Source organism: Lycorma delicatula, chromosome 7 (genome assembly GCF_047948215.1).
Source record: "Lycorma delicatula isolate Av1 chromosome 7, ASM4794821v1, whole genome shotgun sequence".
In the NCBI taxonomy this organism is placed as follows: Eukaryota; Metazoa; Arthropoda; class Insecta; order Hemiptera; family Fulgoridae; genus Lycorma; species Lycorma delicatula.
In genome coordinates this window covers 122746217-122767644 of record NC_134461.1, presented here as the reverse complement: position 1 = coordinate 122767644, position 21428 = coordinate 122746217, and the positions used below count along the sequence as shown (strand labels likewise).

Here is a 21428-nt window from a genome sequence, read left to right as displayed (position 1 = left end):
GCTGAATAGGGATTTGGCAACTATCCCTAATTTGAAAGATCATTAATTAAATCTATAATATCCAGTAAAAGTTTTATGAAAAAGTAAAATTAAAAAAACTATTTGTTAAAAAGTAATTTTTATGAAAAAATACTTATTTCACTTGGATTTTCAGGTTAATAATGGATATTTTGTGAATTATTATCTCCATTTCTTTAAAAAATTTCCTCATCAGTGAATAAAATAGGAGTTGTTTTGTATTACTTTTATATTATAGTGTTAGTTTTTTTATTATCTTGAAGTCAGTAATGAAAATTTAGATCCAATAGAAAATCTACTGTTAGTAAATTTTGATACTCTTACAAGTATATAAATAGAGATTTTCTTTACAAAATGGTTCCCGTGCTCTGCTGTATCAAACCAGTGAGTGGGATTTCATAACGTAGCTCTGGGCTCTGTTAACTTGCTGAATTGCATTCTGCTCTTTATTGATATGATATTCTTTGCGTTCAAGAGAACATGAACATAATTGAAAAAACCAGTTGTGTGTAAACATGGAAATGCCAAAGGAAAGGATTTAGAATTTGGAATCCTTTTATTAAGAATGTTTCTTGATATTAATGATATGCAGCTAGGGTATTTGTAAATAAACAATTTGTCTGCTTATTCTTCATTTCAAAACTGAAGAGGCATTTTTAGAAAGTGATACACAAGCATTATAATTTTTTTCAATTTTGAATGCATCCAAAACTATTCAAATGCCATGTATGAATATCAGTTTTGCAAAACTGATATTCAAAATTGCAAAACTGACATACTGCTAACTTACAAAATAAAAAAATTATTTTTTTCAAAAGTATTTCTAAATTATGAATTTTTGTTTTTTATACAATATTTTTAATATAACAGCATAAAATTTAAATAATACTACTTATTTCAAACTGACATTTTATTTCATTTTTCTTTTTATTTATTTTTAGTTAATTTTATTTCTAGATATTTTCCACTAATGAAGTAAACCCTTGTTTCAATTTAAAATTATAATACAGAATTTTTTCCCAGATTTCGGTTTATATTATTTTTAGTAAAAGTTAAATTTTTCTTCGTTTTCAGTTATTATTTTCATAGGTTTTCTCAGATATAAATTCTCTATAAATTTTGTTGAAAAATTTTATTTCTTTACTGGCAGATTAACAAAGTTATTTTATATTAAGCTAAACAATTGTTTTGTGGCATCAATTTTTTTTGTTTCATACCAGTTTGTTTTTACTAGTAATTACTAGAAATGCAGTTCTAAGATCTGTTTTATTCAATTATTCAGATAAAAACTATATTTAAATATCTAATTGGAATATCCCTTAACTAGCAGACCTGGCAGTGCTTCACTATTGCTAAATTTGAATATATATATATATATATATATATACACGAGGGTATTTTTTTTCAAGGTCCGATCGGTCACGAAATTAAAACCACAATGAAAGATAATATTTTTTTTTTGTAACAAGTTATTACATTGTTACGCTATTTCTCTACATAGTTGCCACTCTGATTTAGACATTTGCCGTACCGTGGTACCAACTTTTGAATATCCTCATCATAGAACGGAGCCGCCTGTGTTTTCAGCCTTGTTTTTATGCTGGTCTGCAGCTCGATGTCTGTGCCATAGTGTTGTCTTCCTAGCCAGCATTTCAGGAAATGAATCACTCAATACAGAAATTGTGAACCGATGATTTTCTCGAATTGCCTCATCCACTCGCTCAACGGAACATCGGTTGACACTCGCTTTCTTCCCTGACCGCCTACATCATGAACTTCTGAACGTCCTGCTTTAAAGTTCCTGCACCATTGTCGCACTTTGCTGTCTCTCATTGAAGTCTCACTGTACACATTACTTATTCGTCAATGAATTCCAGCCGCAATACACCCCTCAGCCTGAAGAAATTGAATTACCGCATGCACTTCACAATTGGCGGGAGATGCTATTGTTGTAGACATGTTTACGTGTTCAGAAGTAAACGAAGTGATGCGGTGTGATTGAAGGCCATACTAGAGACGCTGCGCAACACATATGTGCAAAGGTTCATACGATTTTGGCGCGGGTTTTTATTTCGCGACTGATCGCACCTTGAAAAATTAATAACCCTTGATATATATATATATATATATATATATATATCAAGGGTTATTATTTTTTAAATGAACACGATTGAAAGTTTGATAAAATATCAAAAAACTGAACTTTACAGAACTCCACAAAATTTAAACCTTTCATTTTATCCCTTTTTAACTTTTCCCCTATTTCCCTATTTTGCACAGTTTTTTGGCTATAGCAGACACACATATGAACATTGCCTTTTATATATATATATATATATATATATAGAAGAAAGTCTGTTTGTATATTTGTTTGTGTCACAGATATTTTGACACTGGTGCCACCTAGCATAGTTTTTGGAAAAAATATTTCTTTTCATGTAACTAATACATATTCTGAATATGAGGCAAATCAGACCAAAAATACAATTTTTCAAAATATCTCAACCCCAGTGGTACAAACTAATCCAGAATTTTTCGCAGGCGTTTATACAACAACTCACCATAGTTTCATCGCAATTGGATGATTGGTAAAGGAATGCATATGGAACAAACAAACATACATTCATTTTTATATACATATAAGATTTAAGTTCCAAAAATTTTATTTCATTTTACTTTTTACTCTTGGAGCAAAAATCATAGTGAAAATTTTTCAAGTTATAACTTGAAAATGAAATATTTCTGGACCCATACTTAAATGTACATTTTCTGTGTTTTTAGTTGTAGAATATTTCCTGAGATTCATAAGATTTATTTTTTAGATATTCTGTGTATGTAATTGCTGTTGTTCATTTTTTTTAGATATTTGTGGGTTTTGAATATACTACCTGTGTATAAGTAAGGTAATATAAGATCTATCTAAGACGATATATTTGCTGTTAGTTATAAGTTAGTATTTATTTATTTACTTTCTTTTCAGGTTTAATGATCCAACAGTTTGTATAAATGGTAATGGAGGTACCATTTATAACAATAATGGCAGTGGCAACATCAACAACAATAATAATGCTAACAATAACAATAACCAACTTCAGATCCAACATCAGCATCAATCTCCATTACAAATTATGAGTGGAAGATCACCGGGTGTAGCGAGAGCAGCAACACTTCCTCGTAATGCATTTTTATCTAGCAATAATGGCAGTATTATGTCACATCATCATCACCATCATAATGCTGATGAAGGTCTGACATCTTTTAATAGTCCTGCGAGACACAACTGCAATGTTCATTCTTTATCGGTTTGTATTCCTTTTTATTTTTTTATCCAGTAATTACTTAAATCATAGCAGTTATTGTATATGGTTCCAGGTGAACCACATTTTTAAACATGTTTGTTTCTATAAAAAGGCTGTGTCATAACAAGTAAACAAAAAAAAAATCTATCAAAAGATATTTGATTTTTTAATATGAAATAGGATGGATTTTAAAATTTTTTTTTTAGAAAATTGTTTTTGTACTTATTATAAGGTGTTAACAATCCAGTGGAAGACTTAATTGTCATCTGCAGTATAAGACACTTTAGCTACAGTTATTAAACTATACTTTCAATTCTTTGTCTGAGTACTCCTGTTAGGTTTACTTTTTTTTTCTATTTTCATATTTTTACGCCATTACTAAATTCTTTTCAGACATTTACTTTTATTATGTAAATAAATACATATGTTTTTGAACAAGATTCTTATTCTAAGCACTGTTTCTATTAAATATATAAGTTTAGAGTTATTTAAATATTTCTTGTCAGTGGTTTAAGTGTTAGATGTCTATGTTTTGCATGGTATTGATGTGCGTGTACATGTAACAAAAAACATATAAGTAATTTGCATTAGTTAGAAGAAAATAATTGCTCTATCTAAACACATATTTTTTTTTAATTCAGTATTGTAATTTATAAATAAAATAATTTTGTAAACAAATTAAAAAAATACTTTTTTCTGCAATTACTCCATAATTAATTTAGTTACAGACTTTGTTGGGCTATTAAAACATGCCACACATAACCAGCTTGTAACGAATACACTCACTCATTAATGAGAGTAGTTTTAAAGGAAGAAGATAGCTTTTTTCATACTCAAAACCTTACCTCAAAAACATTAAAATCAGGGCATATCAGCAATTAATTAGATACAGAATTCATTTAACACTTTTTTCTGTTTCCTCTTTAGCCTATGGTAACTACCATTCAGATAATATTTCAGAGGATGAATGAGAATGATATGTATGAGTGTAAATTAAGTGTAGTCTTGTACATTCTCAGTTCGACCATTCCTGAGATGTGTGGTTAATTGAAACCCAACAACCAAAGAACACCGTATTCAGAATCTAGTATTCAAATCCATGTAAAAATAACTGGCTTACTATGCCAGAACGCCAGAACTCTCGACTTCCAAAACAGCTGATTTGGGTAGATGCGTCCACCACTAGACCAACTCTGTGGGTTTCATTTAACACTTACTATGTCTTAAACGCTCACCTCATCAAGCCCTATCAAATGAGCCCATACCGACCTCAATTCCAATAAAAGTTTGGGGTATATACACATATTCTCACAATTAAAAATGTACTCAAACCCCCATATCTCGGCAAATAATTATTATTTAATTAAATAATTAAAATTAGAAATTAATGAAAAAGAAATAGAGATCCAGGTTCTTACACTAAGGATGCTGACGTTCTGAAGGTAAATGCACTTTAGTCACGGAAGAGGTATTCGAATTCATTTCAACTTATAAGGAGAATATAACTCATTCTGTGGTTCACATGAAAGGTGATGAAAATGTATGTTCTCAGCACCTTAGTTTTGTGAATACAAAAACCAATTCTATTTCAGTGAAGTACGACAACAAAGTCGTACATCATTTAAATTTCATAACTGGAAATACTGGCCTGTATGATATTTCAGTCAACTCGGCAGCTGAATATGATAATTATATGTTGGAAAATGTAATCTATGGTAGTCAATTGATTTATGGCTGCTCACATCTACTTTGTGAATGTAAAGGTTTTCACAAGTAATGGTGTATGATTGTTACGAAATCAGGATGGAGCAGAAAATTATGTGTTCTCCTTATTACATACAAGAGATGGATTTAATGGGCATTATGTTATTTTAAATAAATTAAATGAGTCTCAAGAGTTGGGTGAAATAGAAATTAATTACCACGGGGTTTATGAAGGTCCTGTGTTTTAGCTAACCAATTGATGTGCTGTATGAAATGTTATTCTAGTTTTAAATCATTTAGTGTAGATATTCTGCAAGAGGTGATTTGCATATATTACTGCACATATATTTTAAAGCTGAAATAAATACTGTGGGATGTTACACTTTGCTGCTAAGCTGGAAAAATCAAACATCCATCCTTTACTGTACTGAATGAATTGGGAAATTTATTTGCTGGCAGTGATGAAAAATCACAGAATTTCAAGAGATAATATTTATCACTACAACAATGCAATGTCAATTGTTTCATTGGTGCAAATGTTGACAATATTTATTTCAAAATTATCTCAAATAAAGTATTTAAATAAAATTATTTTTAAAAAAATCTGTTAATAATAAACAAAAACTCATTTTATTTAATTGAGCAGTTAGCTCATTGTTGATTACATTTAAGTAGTTATTTAACAGGAGTACATCTTAATGAACTGTTACTGTACCTGATTGATCACAATCTTGCATACCGGGTTGGTCTAGTGGTGAACTCATCATTGCAAATCAGCTGATATCAAAGTGGAGAGTTCTAAGGTTCAAATCCTATATACAGACAGTTTATTTTATACGAATTTAAATACTAGATCATGGATACTGGCGTTCTTTGGTGGTTGGGCCTCAATTAATCACACACCTCAGGAATGATCAACCTGAGACTGTATAAAACTATACTTCATTTACATTTATTCATAGCATCCTCATTCATTTTCTAAAGTAATACCTTACAGTGGTTCCAGAGGCTAAACAGAAAAAGAAGACTGTACCTGATTAAAGAGATACTTGTAATATTCCTTAATATCTTCTAATTTATGCTAATTACTTACATGGTTATTTTATATATACACACCATCAATGATGTGTATTAATACATTGAACACACACACACATGTGCACTCAATAATTGTCCCTACTGACTGAATAAAAAAGGAATGATAGAAATACAGATTCTTTTTAAAAAATAAATTATCTATGAAAACATCCTTCAAACTAAAGTGTTGATAACTTCTCTTTAAAAAAAAAAACAATGTTTGCTAAAATATTTTTTGAAATGAGTTGTTTTTAAGATAAAATGTAATATTTAATTTGATTCACCACCATTTTGTATTCTAAAATTATATTTATTTAACTTATAATTCTCTAGTTTTCAGTTTTTATATATACAAGAGTTGTACTTTTAAATGTTTGTTACTTTAAGTAAACGATAACAGTAAACATTCTTAAGTAAACAGCCTTTCAAAATACCCTTTTTTAGGAGGTTAGTTTTTGTGATATACTGGTAATTGTTTGGCTGCTTTCAAACAGGATGCCTTTCTGGCCAATGAGGTCTAGTTCTTGACTGTAAAATGGCTACAGTTATAGTTTTGTAGGATTTTGTTTTTTTGAGTCGCATGTAGTTCTTAAAGTAGTACTTCAAAACTCTCTGTCAATCTTTGATATTTGTGCAACTTTGTCTCTATATACTTATACAAATACAAAGCTTCTCATACACCCAAGGTGTATGAGATAGCACTATATGGACTATAGTGCTATCATTTACTTCAATTTTGATCTAAGAGGTTTCAAGTCCTGATGTAAGAGTGTATTATAGTTAAAATATAGATACCACTCATGAATAACTAATCAACCCTTACCAGATCAATAAAGGCTTTAAAAGAAGGAACAGTGAACACTTTATACTTCTCTATCAGATGTGATACTTCAAAACTATCTATACAGGAACTTACTGGGAAACATATGTAATTCTAAGATGAGGGCATCAGTTATGCACCCTAATCTATGAATTTTGTTACAAATTTCATATCCACAGTAAAGAAGACTGATGCCATGGCAGTTGTGCTAGTACATAAAGAAGTACAGTACATAGTTTAGTTCAAAAGGTAGATTATTTTAATAATTTTTTTTTAACCGTCTTATTTTTGTAAGGCCTCATGAATCCAAATGATTAAAAAAGAATTAGTTTTTTTACTTTTTAAATTCTTATAGACTATACCAGTATGTAAATAAACTACTGAAACATGTCTATCTATAAGAATTGTGTCTAATTTTTTCCTTATTATTAATGAATTATTTAAAAAAAATTAACTATACATTTAATAATAGTAATCTGGTAAACTGCATTTTCTTATAAGCGATGGCTCTGGAAAATTAAACAGCTCAGAGAGTATAATTTTTACTCCCTGAGTAAATTTAATGACCTGAATTAAGGTAAAATTCAATGGTAAAGACACGTTTAATTTACTAGTTTTTATAAATTACTCAAAATTCTACAATGTTAGGTACAGTTTGATTGTTTGGCTTATATTAATGGCTAATGACAGCAGCAATTGATTCCATTTAAAATTTAATAGAAAATAATAAAAATTACTGTTAATAATATATTTTATATGTTAATTTTTACTTTTTTTGAAGAAAAAATTATATGTATCTAAGGGAAAAGTTTGGAAGAGGTATGTTTAGGGAGAAATCAGGTCTCTGTAATATTTTTTATGTGATAGGTATTCTTTTAATTGTAATTGTTTAGAAAAGACAGAATGGTTTAGCAGCTGTGTTTGCGACACAGGCTAGCTGCGTGATGCCTGCGCACCAGAGGAACGGTAGTGCAATGGTGAACGGTCACGGTCATCATCTCAACTGTGATGAATTATCTGATGATTGTTGTGAAATTGATGGACATCACAAAGGCAGTCAGGTCTCAATCTCTACGCTTTCTAATGTCGCCTCATCTGGGTACCAAAGTTTTGCTGCATACAGCCAGAGTTCTAGTCCTGTTGATCTTACCAATAATAATAATAATAATAATAACAACAACAACACCAACAACAACAGTAATAATAACAACAGTAACAGTAACAGCAATAACAATCAAGGTAAATAAAAAATGTGTATAATTTTGAATTTTAATTTATTTTATTCTGTTAATAATTTGTATAAACTCTTTAAGTTCTTGTCCTTGTAATCGTTTGACTCGTATGTTAAAGGAGGGTGTGGTTTGGCTTAGAACTAGAGATTTATGGCTAGCAGTCATGTATGTATGTGTAGCTGTTATTTTCCTTTCTTGAGCCAAAATGGCCAAACATATTTTTAATTTTGATTTTGTTTATCTATAATAAGGCAAGTGATAGAAGTTATGTTGAATGACATAGTTAGGTATTGATTTATGGTAATTGAGTTATCAATATAAAAGTTGCAGATTAGCAGTTGACATATATTCCACCAATTCACCTTTCTATTGATTTATTACTTGTTTTTGCAGGGTATTTAAGTTTAGTAAAAATTAACTATAAATTCTGAATCTTGTTTCTTTTATTTCTAAGGTAAAAATCCTACTTGTTCTTAAGACTAAAAAGTATTTATATAAAATCCATTATATACTGTACATTATGTTAAAAGTATTTAAACTGAAATTGTTTTTATCCGTTTATGTCAGGAAAAGACATGTGTTTGGTAGTATGTTTGTTTATATGACCTAGCAATTGCAGAATGACTGAATAAAGTTTCATGAAATAGCTGTTAAAATGATTCTTTCTAACTAAACAAGTGATACTATTTAGAAGGCCATTTAAAAAGAATAAACTGGTATATAGTAAACATAATTTTCTCCAATTCAAAAACCAAAATAATTTGTATTCATCAAGTAACAATCAAAACACTTTGTTGTTCAGTAAATTCAATAAATAAACATAAATGAATAAAAGTGGCTCAAAAAAAATAATTTAGGGAAATAAAATAAATATTAAAAAAATAAATTTGGACTTTTTGACGTTGGTGCCAAATTAAAAGCAACAAGCAGTTTTTTAATTGGAACCAACTTCAAAAAGTAAAAATTTAAAAAAGGATTGAATAATGCATTAATTTTAGTTTTTTTTGTTGTTGTTGAGAAGTCTGTTTTATTTTTCTTATTAATAAAATAAATAAGAAAACTTATAAACTTTTATAAGTTTATTTTATTTTTTGAAATATGGATAGGTCTATAAACACACTGCTGCATAAAAAAAAAAAAGAATTTGCTAATAATGCTAAATAATTATTTAAAGAGTCTGCTGTCAGTGAAAAGTAATGTTAAGGTTTCTTTAAATGCTGGGAGGATTCAATAATTTTTTTACCACTCTTATGACCTAGCAAAAAATACCCCTTGAAGTTATGCAACCTCATTTACATGCATATTTTCTTGGTGAAAGAATTATCCATGTTTGTTATGTTTCAATTGATTAAATTGAACCAAAGAATTTTTTCTGCGGCTGGGGAAAAAATTCAAATTTCATATAATCGCTCAAACCTTTACTATGTAGATAATGTAAATTTACATTAAAAAAGAAAGTCTTTTACTTAAGTTATCTAAAAAGATATACATAGAGACAGATTCACCAGAGTACGTTATTAACAAAAAAAGAAGAAAATTATAGAAATTTGTTTGCTGAAAAAAATGTACTGGTCAAATTTGGGAATATTTTCCTTTTGTGAAATATAGTAAATATATTTTACAAATTATGTTATTGTTATTATATGTATGAAAAATAGTTATAAATGTTAAAATTATAAATATTTTGCATGTATTATTAATAATAATGAAATAATTTACAAAAATTAAAATATGTTTAAAAATAATTAAATTGAATATATATAAAATTTATAAAAATAATTTCAAGTCAATAAGTTAATAAAAAATCAAAATGATATGAGTTTTGCTCGTCAGGATTTTTAAAATATACTATTTTTTTTTAGAGAATACTTCTTGTACTGTTCGCTCTGTCATTTATATTTTATTAATTATTATTTAATTATTTTAAGTAACTATTGGGTTTTTTTGTCTTTTTACATTTTCCAAACGTTGCATGCCTGCACAAGTTTTCCCATCTACCTGTCCCTCCAATATCAAAGCCGCTATTCCAGGATGCCTGAAGATGCGGCTTATAAGTCTGTCTCTTCTTTAGCTATATTTTTCCAAATGCTTCTTTCTTCATCAATCTGCCATGCATCTTTTCATTTGTCACTTTATTTACCCATCTGATTTTTAACATTCTCCTATAGCACTGCATTTCAAAAGTTTCTAATATTTTTTTCTCAGGTACTCTGAGCATCCAAGTTTCACTTCCATATAAAGCTGTGTTCCAAACATATACTTTCAAAAGTGTTTTCCTGATGTTTAAAAAATTTTTGATGTATGCAAATTATATTTCTGACTGAAAGCTCATTTTGCCTGTGCTATTTGGCATTTTATATCGCTCCTGCTTTGTCCATCTTTAGTAATTCTACTTCCCAAATGACAAATATCTCCGTAGTCTTTTCTCGTCCTGTTTTTATATGAAGTGGTTCTTACTACATTTCATTACTTTCATTTTGCTCTTGTTTTATTTTTCATGCGGTAGCTCTTGTGTAGGACTTCATCCATACCATTCATTGTTTCTTCTAATTTTTTTTTACTCTCGGCTAGAATTACTATATCACCAGAAAATCGTAGCACCTTTATTTTCATTTTGCAGTGCTAGTCTGGATGTAAACCATTGGTATTAGGCCAATTAAATTTAGAAATAATGAAGGTTAAATTTTGAATTGTGTGAAAAATATGAATTATAGGATTCTAACCTAGAACCCTTCATATGAAAAAATTGATGTCATCTCTCCATCATGGAAGTCAGCATTATATTTACTGTGACATCATTTTCATTAGAAATTTAAAAAAGATTGTGTTCATAATTATAAAATTATATGAAAATTAAAATTAAATTTTTTTATTATAGTGAACAGGTTGTAAAATAAAAATTGTGTAAAATCTGGATAGGTCGTAGGGACCAGATTATGGCCTTTAAGTAACTATATCCCTGATTGTTCCTACAGTGATTGTATGTGTCACTTGTTGTATTGCTGGGTCATCTGGCAGTGTATGTTGTTAATTATAACCAAATTATAGGATAGTGATTTGGATATATTGCTATATACAAAGTCTAGTTAATTTTCTTTTGAAATGGAAGGTAATGAGGGCTGATAAATTTCATATTATATTTATAATCAGAAAAATTATTTAAACTATTAAGAAACCACTGGTTTTTTTATTTATAAAAATTAAGCTCAGAAAAATGTGAGGGATAAAAAAAAGGCAATTTGTCATAAAAACAGGATGTTGTGCATTCAGTTTAAAAGACTGACAAAAAAAATTGTCAAATTACTAAATAGAAAATTCACTTACATGAGTTCATATTATTTTATCATGTCATGTTTGAAATTTAATAATAAAAAAATACTTTTCTGTGAACTTATAATAAAATTAATTACTTCATTGTTTTAATTTAATACAATTTTTTTTCTTGTAGTGAATAATACAGCCCCAGCTCTGGCATTTGCCAATCCAGTCTATCAACATCATCATCGTCCACCTCGTCGAACTCGTCAACATTCTTGTAGTTCATCATCAGAAGAAGCTGGTGTAGGAGTTGGTTCTGAATTATCTCCACCAACACCACGTTTTCCACCTGGACCACGTGTACCTCGTACAAATCCTCAGTGCTCTATCTCTTGGAGATCCAATACGCCTCTGGGGGTTCCATCTCGTTATAATTCTAGTAATTCAATTGGTGAGTAATTTTGCTTTATTGTATTGTCTTATTTTCTCCAGAGAGGTTAAATTAAAAAAATAGGTTGAAGAGAGGAGTCAGGACTAGATGACCTGAAAACTTGAAACCTGACATAGCATCTTCTCTTCATATAGTCATATACTGCTAAGATGTAATTTTCTTGCTACTTATACATAAAATAGATGTTTACCGTTCCTCGAAAAATGTATAAAGACTAGTTTGAAATTCAGCTCTTTGAAACATCATGTTAAAAGTACATCATGTACAGAAGGGCAGGTTATCTGTCATAAAAGGCAAGCAGCTCTTTAAAAATTACAGAATAGGGCCAATAGATATAAAATAGGAGCTTAAAACTGACCTTTCTGCTTGCTAGAAAAATTATTATTCAGCTTGTTATAATATTACTTATTTCTTTTGTAATTTTTATGGATAGAGCTTTATGCTGAATGTCTTTTTGAAGTAGGTAAACTGAACTACACATCACAAATCTAGCGTAGAATTTTTTATGCTACAGTATGTACCTGTAAACATTACTAGATTATTTCATAAAGTTAGCTTTGTATAATAACCTCATTAATTAATTTTACCCTTTGACTACCTTCTAGATAGGAAATCTAATTCCTGAATATATAATAAGATTTTCACTGAACTACACCAATGAAGCAGCCAATATAATGGTTAAAACCTAAAACATCTAAACTGAAAAATAGGAATCGGGGATAAAAAATGGTGATATTAGCCCTTAGAGCCGATATGAACTTCTTGGGAAATCAGATGTTTGCTATCTTGCTAACTATTAATTATTACTTTCTATATTTTATTATAGATAAATGAACTCACAAAAAAAAGATCTAACATTTGCGACTAAATGTTTTGATGTATTGATTATGAATTATCTAAAAAAATGCATTGTCTCTATTTTACAGGAATGCAAACTCGTCGTATGTCTCTTGAATCTACAAGGGACCTTTCTGATTCTTCAGATGATGAAGCTTGTCATGGGCGACGATCAAAGTTAAGGTCTCATCGCAGCGTTGATCAGGTGATAGATATTTAATTTTTTTATTATTAAATTATGATTATTCATTTAAGTAATACTGGATTACCTTTTGATTAACTTCTGTTTATTATTAAGTAACAGTTTGAAGTTTTTTATTATTTTGTTTAATACTAAAATTGTTATTAAATATTAATATTTTCATATTCCATCATCAATGTAATTAGTTAACTTTTATTAACAGAAAATTAGTTAATTACTTATTTATTAACTGAGAATTACTGAATGTTTGAGTGTCAGAATTACTGAATGTTGCATTTTACAAATGCATTTGTAAAATGCATTTTTGCATTTTTCTCCAAAAACATTGCGTAAGATGACTGAACGTGCATAATATGAACTTGCCTTAGGATGTGTGATTGAACTCATTGTCCCTTTGCCAGATTCTGGTTAGAATTGAAACACATTCGTTTTTAAGGCAGCCTTCCTATTTTTCAGTTAAAAATCTGTGAAAAAAATTAAAGTAGTTTTATAAATTTTATACTTGTGGTCTACAAAAGTTTATAGCAGCTTAAGTTTACAGGTAACAGTAAACTTTATTTTATTTACAACTAATACTGAATAGTTTGCATCTCTGATAATAATTACATTGAGTTACTGGTTTATAAAAATGTTATGAGAACATAGGCTTATAAAAAACTAAAGAAGCAAGTTTTAAATGAGTTAAAAATTAAAATATCACTACCAAAAAAAAAGAAAAGAAAAAATGGTCAGTGCAGATCATTACACGACTGTGTAATGTAGAAATGCTGAGCCCCTAAACTTCGAATCATTGCCATTAAATCTGTGAAGGCAATATGACTAGTCCCTCAAATATTGCGCATCACAAGGTGAATGTTTTGAACAACATTATTAGGCTCAACTCCATTTTGGCGTAAGTGACCATAAACAGAAACATTTTGCCGAGCTTTATGTGACTACAGTTGAGAGGAAGTAAAACAGATATTCGTTGGTTTGTAATTTCCTTTTGTTAATCATTACCCTTGATTGGAAGTAGTCAACAGAGTTATGGCCACATGGGTATTCTCTGAACCCATTCCTACTGTCTGGAAACAGTTTGACCCATGCCAGTTCCTCTGGACTTTGTTCTCTCATGATGCTAATGGGAGGAACTGATTGGTTGGTCGTCAGTAACTTCAGGTAAAACAGCACCATTACACCATTACACCATTCCTGTAAAATGCCTTCACAGAAATGTACATTGTTAACCAACCCTTAGTCCATTACTACTAAATGGCAGGACGTTGTGCACAGAAGGATGTCACTCCCACTATTCTACCAGCTCCTCAGGCTTGCTATTACTACTTTCAAAATTTCCTATTTCCCCGTGCCATCCTGTAATTGTGTTTACTCAAACATTTGTAACTCAAAATGTAGTTGTGTGATGTGTGAAATGGTATTGTGTATCTGAGTGTTGCCACTAGCCAGCACTACTTATTGGAATGCACTCTGTGTTGTGCTGTCACAAAAGTAATTTCTTTTTTTGAACACACCATGTATAAAATAAAAATTAAAGAACATTTTTTCAAATGTTTCTCATCACTTCATTATACATAGACATAAAATAAAATTGAAAATGATAAAAAAAATTAATGTTAAAAATCTTACAGTACATTAAATGTTTAGTGGTTATTGATGATATGATTTTTTTTAAGGATGTTGTTTTAATCTTTTTTATCATAGAGAATTTTTGAAAATTATTAAAATTACTTGTTTTTCCTAATTGAAAATTCTGCTATGTAAATATTTTATGTTTCATAAGTTTTTCAACATAATTTTGCTCATATATACCAATGTTTTAATTTACTATTTAATGAATAACATCTATGTATGTTCTGTTTATTTTTTCAGTATGAAAGGGAGATTGAACAACTTAAAGCAAGTGTTGAGTTGTTGAAAGTCAAATTAGAACAAGCAGATTGTGGTTCAAATTCACATTTACCTGACCATGACAGCGATGATCATGATTCACCTGATAATATGAAAAACATTATTGCTAGGTATGCCAATGTTTCTTTTGTTTTATAATTTATTTTATTTTTTAAAATTGAAGTGTTTTGTTAACATGTACACGACTGACGAATGAATAGATACAATTATTTTTGAACAAAAAATTATATACATACATGAGGGGAAAATAAAAAAATTATCTGGGTTTTATTTTTTCCTATCCATTTACCTAGATGTAGGAATTAACAACAATGTCAAGTTTCTACTTAGATTTCTTACTTTTCAGTGCACTTGGTCTAGTAGTTTACAGCTTGTTCCCTCAAAGAAGAAGGTTTTCAGTTGGTCACCCAACCATTTATGTTTACAACTTCTGCACACATCTTTGTCTGTAGAATGTCAACCTCATGAAGGATAGTTGAGCAATCCAAAGAGATGGTAGTTGGAAGGAGTGAGGTCTCTTGAAACCCAAATCAATAATGGTTTTGATGGTCTGGCCAGCTTTGTTTCATTGTGCAACAACAATACAGATTTTATGGAAGCCAAGCTCATTGTGCAGGATTTGACAGTCGGAATCATTTGACTAATCTGCAGTAAACATGCTACATTGTCGTGGCAATTCACCGATTTACCAGTTCCATTTCTCAATGTTGCTGAATATTCCTGTCAGTGTAGGAGGTCGAGAGGTGTTTCGCTCCCTCTTTGTGAATCACCTTATCCGGCCACTTTCAAATTTCTCAGTCCACTTATACACACTGCATAATGTAGCACTGTTCCTATATTGTGTGGTAAGCCTGATGATTTTCAGCCCCTGACACCCTTTTCAACTAGAAAAGTTCACTGCTCTTTGCTTTTTCCTTGGTGGTCACTGCTAGCATAGCGGCTATGATTACATTGAAACGAACCAAGAAAAATGACACTACCAAGATCAAACTTCGATAATGTAATCACAGTAATATCAAAAGAAAGTGTGATAAATCTGAAAATGTGTTTGATGAGTATGCAGATAGTTTTTGACTCACCGTCATATATATAAATATATATATATCATTTATAGTTTTTATTTATTATTTGATTTTATTTGTACATTATGATTCTGTTTACTTGATAAAAACATGACTAGGGTTGGGCTTTTTATACAGTCATCAGACAGGAAACTAGAGTCACTGGGTAGACTTATATTTGAGCAAACTACACAAAATCATGCAGGTATCAATAATGGAATAACTACAAATTTCCACACACTTAACATGATCCATTATGCATCTGGTTGAAATCTACAGAAAGTTTATAAGGAGAATGCAAGTTGATGTATGTACAGGTACTTTGGTCATACCCACTGGGTCAGTCTAGTGGTGAACTCGTCATCGTAAATCAGAATTTGAATTTGAGAGTTCCTAAGGTTCAAATCATAGTAAAGACTTTTATATTAGGCTTTTATCCATATAAAGACTTTTATATGGATTTGAATACTAAATCGTGGATACCGGTGTTCTTTGGTGGTCGGGTTTCAATTAACCATACATATCAGGAATGGTTGACCTGAGGCTATACAAGACTACACTTCATTTACATTCATACATATCTTCATTCATCCTCTGAAGTAATACCTTATGGTGGTTCCGAAGGCTAAACAGAAATATAATAGGATAATTTTTATTTGTACCTTATTTTACACTTTATTTGCAATTTTTCAGCTATAATCTCAACTGTAATCTGTAAGTCTTCTTGAATGAGATTGTGAGTTTTAAACTACAATTGGATGTTCAGAAAGGTGCTGCAGATAATAAATTTTGACTATCTAAATTTTTCTACCCACTTTTAAAAATGTCTATGGTTTATACTACTTTGTTCCCATTGTTTGGTTATATGAAATAAATGTTAACTGGTTTTTCATCTTCGGATAGCAGAAACAGATCACTGTATACTCTTCCAACTAATTTGCAAACTACAAAGGGACTCGCCATCATAAAATGAAATTTTGAGATTTAAACAAAACAGTTTTACTCAAACAGCTGAAGAAAAGTCATTACAGGTTTCCCAACTTACTCTTCTGACAGTATCATAACTCTCTTATCAACTGTTTTTTCACTACAGCTATTTGTGTTTTTAGTTATTAAATGACCTGTGTATTAATTTTGGTTAGGAGCACAGTACTGGTCATTTGATATATATTCCTTTTCAGATTGCTTCTTCCTCCTGATGCCAAAGAACCACATGAGTATTGCCTTAGAATTATTTTAAGAAAGACCTCCCTCATCTCTTGAATTGTGTGGTGTGCATTTTGTGTATTCTTACTTTGCAGCTTGTTTTAAATCTTTTCTTATTTTTATATGCTGCTTTGGTAACAACATGATAAATTTGTAAGTCATTCAGTGAGGTAGAATTTTTCAATTGGTGAATGTATATATTTTTTTAAGTTAGAATATAAAGACATGGTGAGCAAGTCACAATGGTGGTAGAGCTCATGGTTTACACAGAGGCCTAGTGGGATGACTGTGAATATCAAACTAGTTTAATTTTAAAATTTATCTTAATGTATCCAAATCACAATTGATAATTTATTAAATAAATTATAATTATATCCATTTATGTGAACTTTTAATTTGGTATCTACTTACTTTTAACATGTTTTGGAACTTTGTTCCGTTCTCAGAAAATCACTCACTGGAAGATAAAAAAAAATCATCACATCAAGATAAAATGAAAAATGAAAAGCAAACATACACGTATACATAGTCTAATAATTGGTTTAATTTTATGTTGCTGCTTTATGTAAAACCAGCTTTGAGATTGATTTGTACTAGGCCATTCTTCCGCCGATCCTGGTCACTACACTCACCCCCTCAGTTCGTAGTCCTGAGGTCATCATTTAAACCCTTCTAACCTGATAACACATCACAGCCATCAGTTTGGCCTCTGTCAGGATACCACTTGATGCAAATGCCTTAGCAGACATTTACATCAGAGTATTTACACAATTTACTGTCACCTTCATATAGCCTCTTCCAACCATGACCATCTTCCATACCTTACAAACTTCAACTATCAAATTAATCGATCAGAAGTGCGATCCCCATACCTTATACACTATACACTATACACTAGGTACCTTATACCCCGTACTATACACTCAGATTGTTATTTGATTGAATCTTCAAATACCAAAAATACTATCCTCCTACCAACAAAACTAGCGTTAATTGCAACAACGACAATTTTGTCCTACAATTCAATTTACTCAAAGTCCTCTTATTAAAAATCAATAAACAGATTCACAAATTTAATAAGCTCCTAATGAAAACATACCCTATCTTTCTTTGTTTCAGTTCCCTTTCAGGAGCAAGGTCAACACTTACACCCTACCACATCACATATTAGTTTAATACACACACTAATAGACTGAAAAAATTGATTTAAATAAAATTCAGTATAAGCATATTTCTGTGTATTCTTGTTACTATGGCCTTGTCAATACATACTGGTGTCATGTGTATTCTGGAATTATTTTTACTATGCTGTATCTTTATTGTTTTATAAAACTTAAGGTTTGATTAACTATATTAGTTCAGGTAAATGTCTGTACATTTTCTATAGGGAGCTTGCAGCATAGAGTTCCAGGTCTTTTGGTAATTTAATAATTATCATTTATTTGTTTATTATTATATCATATATTATTAGTGATATACATGTTATTATTATTATTATATTATATCATTTATTATTCATTTATTTATCAGTTTAATAACTATCATATATTTAAAATTTTATTGTGTACCAGGATTTATAAAATCAGAATTTCTAACTGGTATTCTGTTGTACTAAACTTCCTGATTTGTATTTATTGCTGAAATCCATCAATTTATCTTGCATACTGGTGTTTCTGAACCTAAATTATTACTTAGTATTCTTAATGTATTAATTTTTAAAGTATTTATTTTCTTTATTTGTTTAATTTAATTATTTTTAATTTATAGATTAATATCTGTAGAAGAAGAATTGCGACGAGAACAAAAGAAAATGTCAGATACACTATCACACAAACAAAGAGTTATTGAGGCTCAGGAAAATCAAATAGCTAAACTTGATGCCGCAAACAATCGACTTCTTGCTGCGCTTAACCATTTAAAAGATAAAATTCAAGAACAAAATACAAATTCAAGACTTCTTGCAGAGTTAAGCGAACTGAAAAGTTCATCTTGCTGAATTGTTTTGGTGTGAATGTTGACATCTTCACCAAATTCCTGGTATATTCGTATTAGATTTATCTTAAAATTTAGAAAAATGTTTAATGAATTTTTATTATTCTTTAATTATATTTTTTTGTCCCTGTTTAATAATTAACTTAAAATGAACTTTAAAATTTTCCCTGATCTTGTTTGTACCAAAGATATAGAGTTAGAAATACCAGTAAATATGTAATTTTTTATGTTTAGTTTTTATTTTTGTAACTATCTTTCATACATTAACAGTATGTGTAAAACCAAACTGAATTTTATCTAATAATTTACTCACTATATACTCAACTACATTTTTTGAAAATATAAGACGTGATCTGATTTTTACTTCTTGTACCTTTTTTTATATTGCTGAAGTATTTATGTGTTTTTTTATACACAAACAATTCAGTCATGCAGTTTTCTGTTCTAAACTGCTATTGTATTTTCAGTGTCATAAACATTTAGAATACATAGCCATATGTATATATGTAATTTTGATTTTCTTGATACAGTTAAAATTCTTTTGAAGCCCACTTTTTAGAAATCATCGTTAAAATTAAAAATCTTTAATTATTCAGTTAAAAATTTCATTTTAATTTTTTATCTCTTGAATAATTAAAAAATTAATATGTGTGTATAGCTAGTGTCAATATTAATCCAATTTATAGCCAAAATATATAATGTATTTATTTATTAAGACACAGTACCTAGATTATAAGTAAGTAATATATTGTAAATAATATTTTATCTCAATTTAATTTTCATGTTAGTATGATTTGTTAGAAATATAAATAATTATAAGGCCATAAGTTATTCTTTATTATTACTACATAAAATCTGCCTTTATATCTTTTTTATTTACTTCTTAGCTGTGAAATTTTTCACCTTGGCAGGAAATTGACAAAAACCGAGTTGGATAAAAATTGTAATATACTTTACCAGTTATATTTTTTATTTTTCTTAATAACTTATTAATAAAAATATTCTGTTTGATCATTTTTGTTGCTTAAATTTAGCTAATAGTAGAGGTGGATTTGTGTTTTGTTGAAGTAGGTAATCTGTAATAAAACTGGAATCATTAAAAAAGAAAGAATGAGTGTATGCAGTAGTTGTCACATAACAGCAAGCTTGGATGATCAGCCTGCACGTCATTCCTATACTGTTGTTCTCTGAAACATTGGCACACCATGATTAGTCACCTCTTATTAGCATAAACATATGATGCATGATATGTTGGGTAGTAATCATCGCCATTCCAAGCTCGCCGTTACTTGGCGGCAACTGTATAGGAAATTCGTAACTTATGAGTGTTTTGTATTTTTTCCTTTCTTTCCATAAGTAGGAGCTAATTTATAAATTTTGTGCTGTGTATTCCATAAAATAGAAACTAAAACTCTACAAAACATTAGGTTGTTCCAAGTTGTTTTCCAGTTTTGGGCTCTGGATCTTATTTTTATTTTTTTTTTTGTATAATCCAATGGACGTTTGTTATTGTAAGATAATTAAATTTACCACATCAATTAAAGTGGTGTTTAAGAATGCGGTATTGTAACATTTTGACAGCGTATAAAAATACTAATTATAGGAATTTGAACTTGTAACTTTCTTGATGGAAGACAGAGATATTTACACATTGTGGGATGCGTGACAAAACTCTTAGAATTAAAAAATTATTAATTAGAAAAAGATGGCAAATAATTTTTGAAAAGAACTACAGATAAGTAAAAACTCTCTCAATTTTGGTCGTACCAGAGGTATTAGTCCTAGATTGCTTCTCCATATTTTTTTAATTTTGTTTCTCTTATCGCTATGAAAGAATTGTTTTGCCTGTCAACCTTTTACTTTTCATTATGACCATGGTATCAGTATCTCTTTATAGTGTTTTAATTTCCCAGTTTTTTCTTCATCACATTTTCTTTCTTTCACTGGTCCAAAAATGTTTTTCAAACTTATTCTGAAGTAATTAAATATTTTTAATTCTGTTTTAAGGACCTTTTTTTGTTTAGTTTTATGTGTGGCATGGCTAAATATGGTTATACATATTCTCAGTTTTGTTGATAAGTAAAAACGCTTTGAAGAGGAATCTGTTGGAAACATGTTATACTTTATTTATACTTACTATGTCTAGTGTAAAAAATTTTATTTACAGGTTTTGGCAGAAGAAAGATAAATTCACCTTTGGTTGACAGAATTTTTTAACTGATGTTTATGCATTACAATATATAACAATTATTATATAAATGAATTTAAAAAAAAGTATTGTCTAAGTTTTATCTTGTCTACAGTAACTGATAACTCTAAATCTAATTCTAATCATAATAATAAATCTAAATCATTAGTTTTGT

General features: G+C 29.5%; 1 protein-coding gene across 4 annotated transcripts in view; it reads left to right on the top strand.

The window, feature by feature from the left end:
- The window catches only part of raskol (Ras GTPase-activating protein raskol), a 666892-nt gene extending 647477 nt beyond the window's left edge, over window positions 1-19415 (top strand). For all 4 annotated transcript variants that reach the window (XM_075370951.1, XM_075370952.1, XM_075370950.1 and 1 more), the window contains 6 exons: window positions 2999-3320; window positions 7812-8157; window positions 11599-11859; window positions 12786-12901; window positions 14768-14916; window positions 18841-19415. In XM_075370951.1, coding sequence (XP_075227066.1) covers window positions 2999-3320; window positions 7812-8157; window positions 11599-11859; window positions 12786-12901; window positions 14768-14916; window positions 18841-19069 — 1423 coding nt within the window. In that variant the 3' untranslated portion in view covers window positions 19070-19415. The remainder of the gene's footprint in view (window positions 1-2998; window positions 3321-7811; window positions 8158-11598; window positions 11860-12785; window positions 12902-14767; window positions 14917-18840) is intronic.
- Window positions 19416-21428: the final 2013 nt, after the last annotated feature.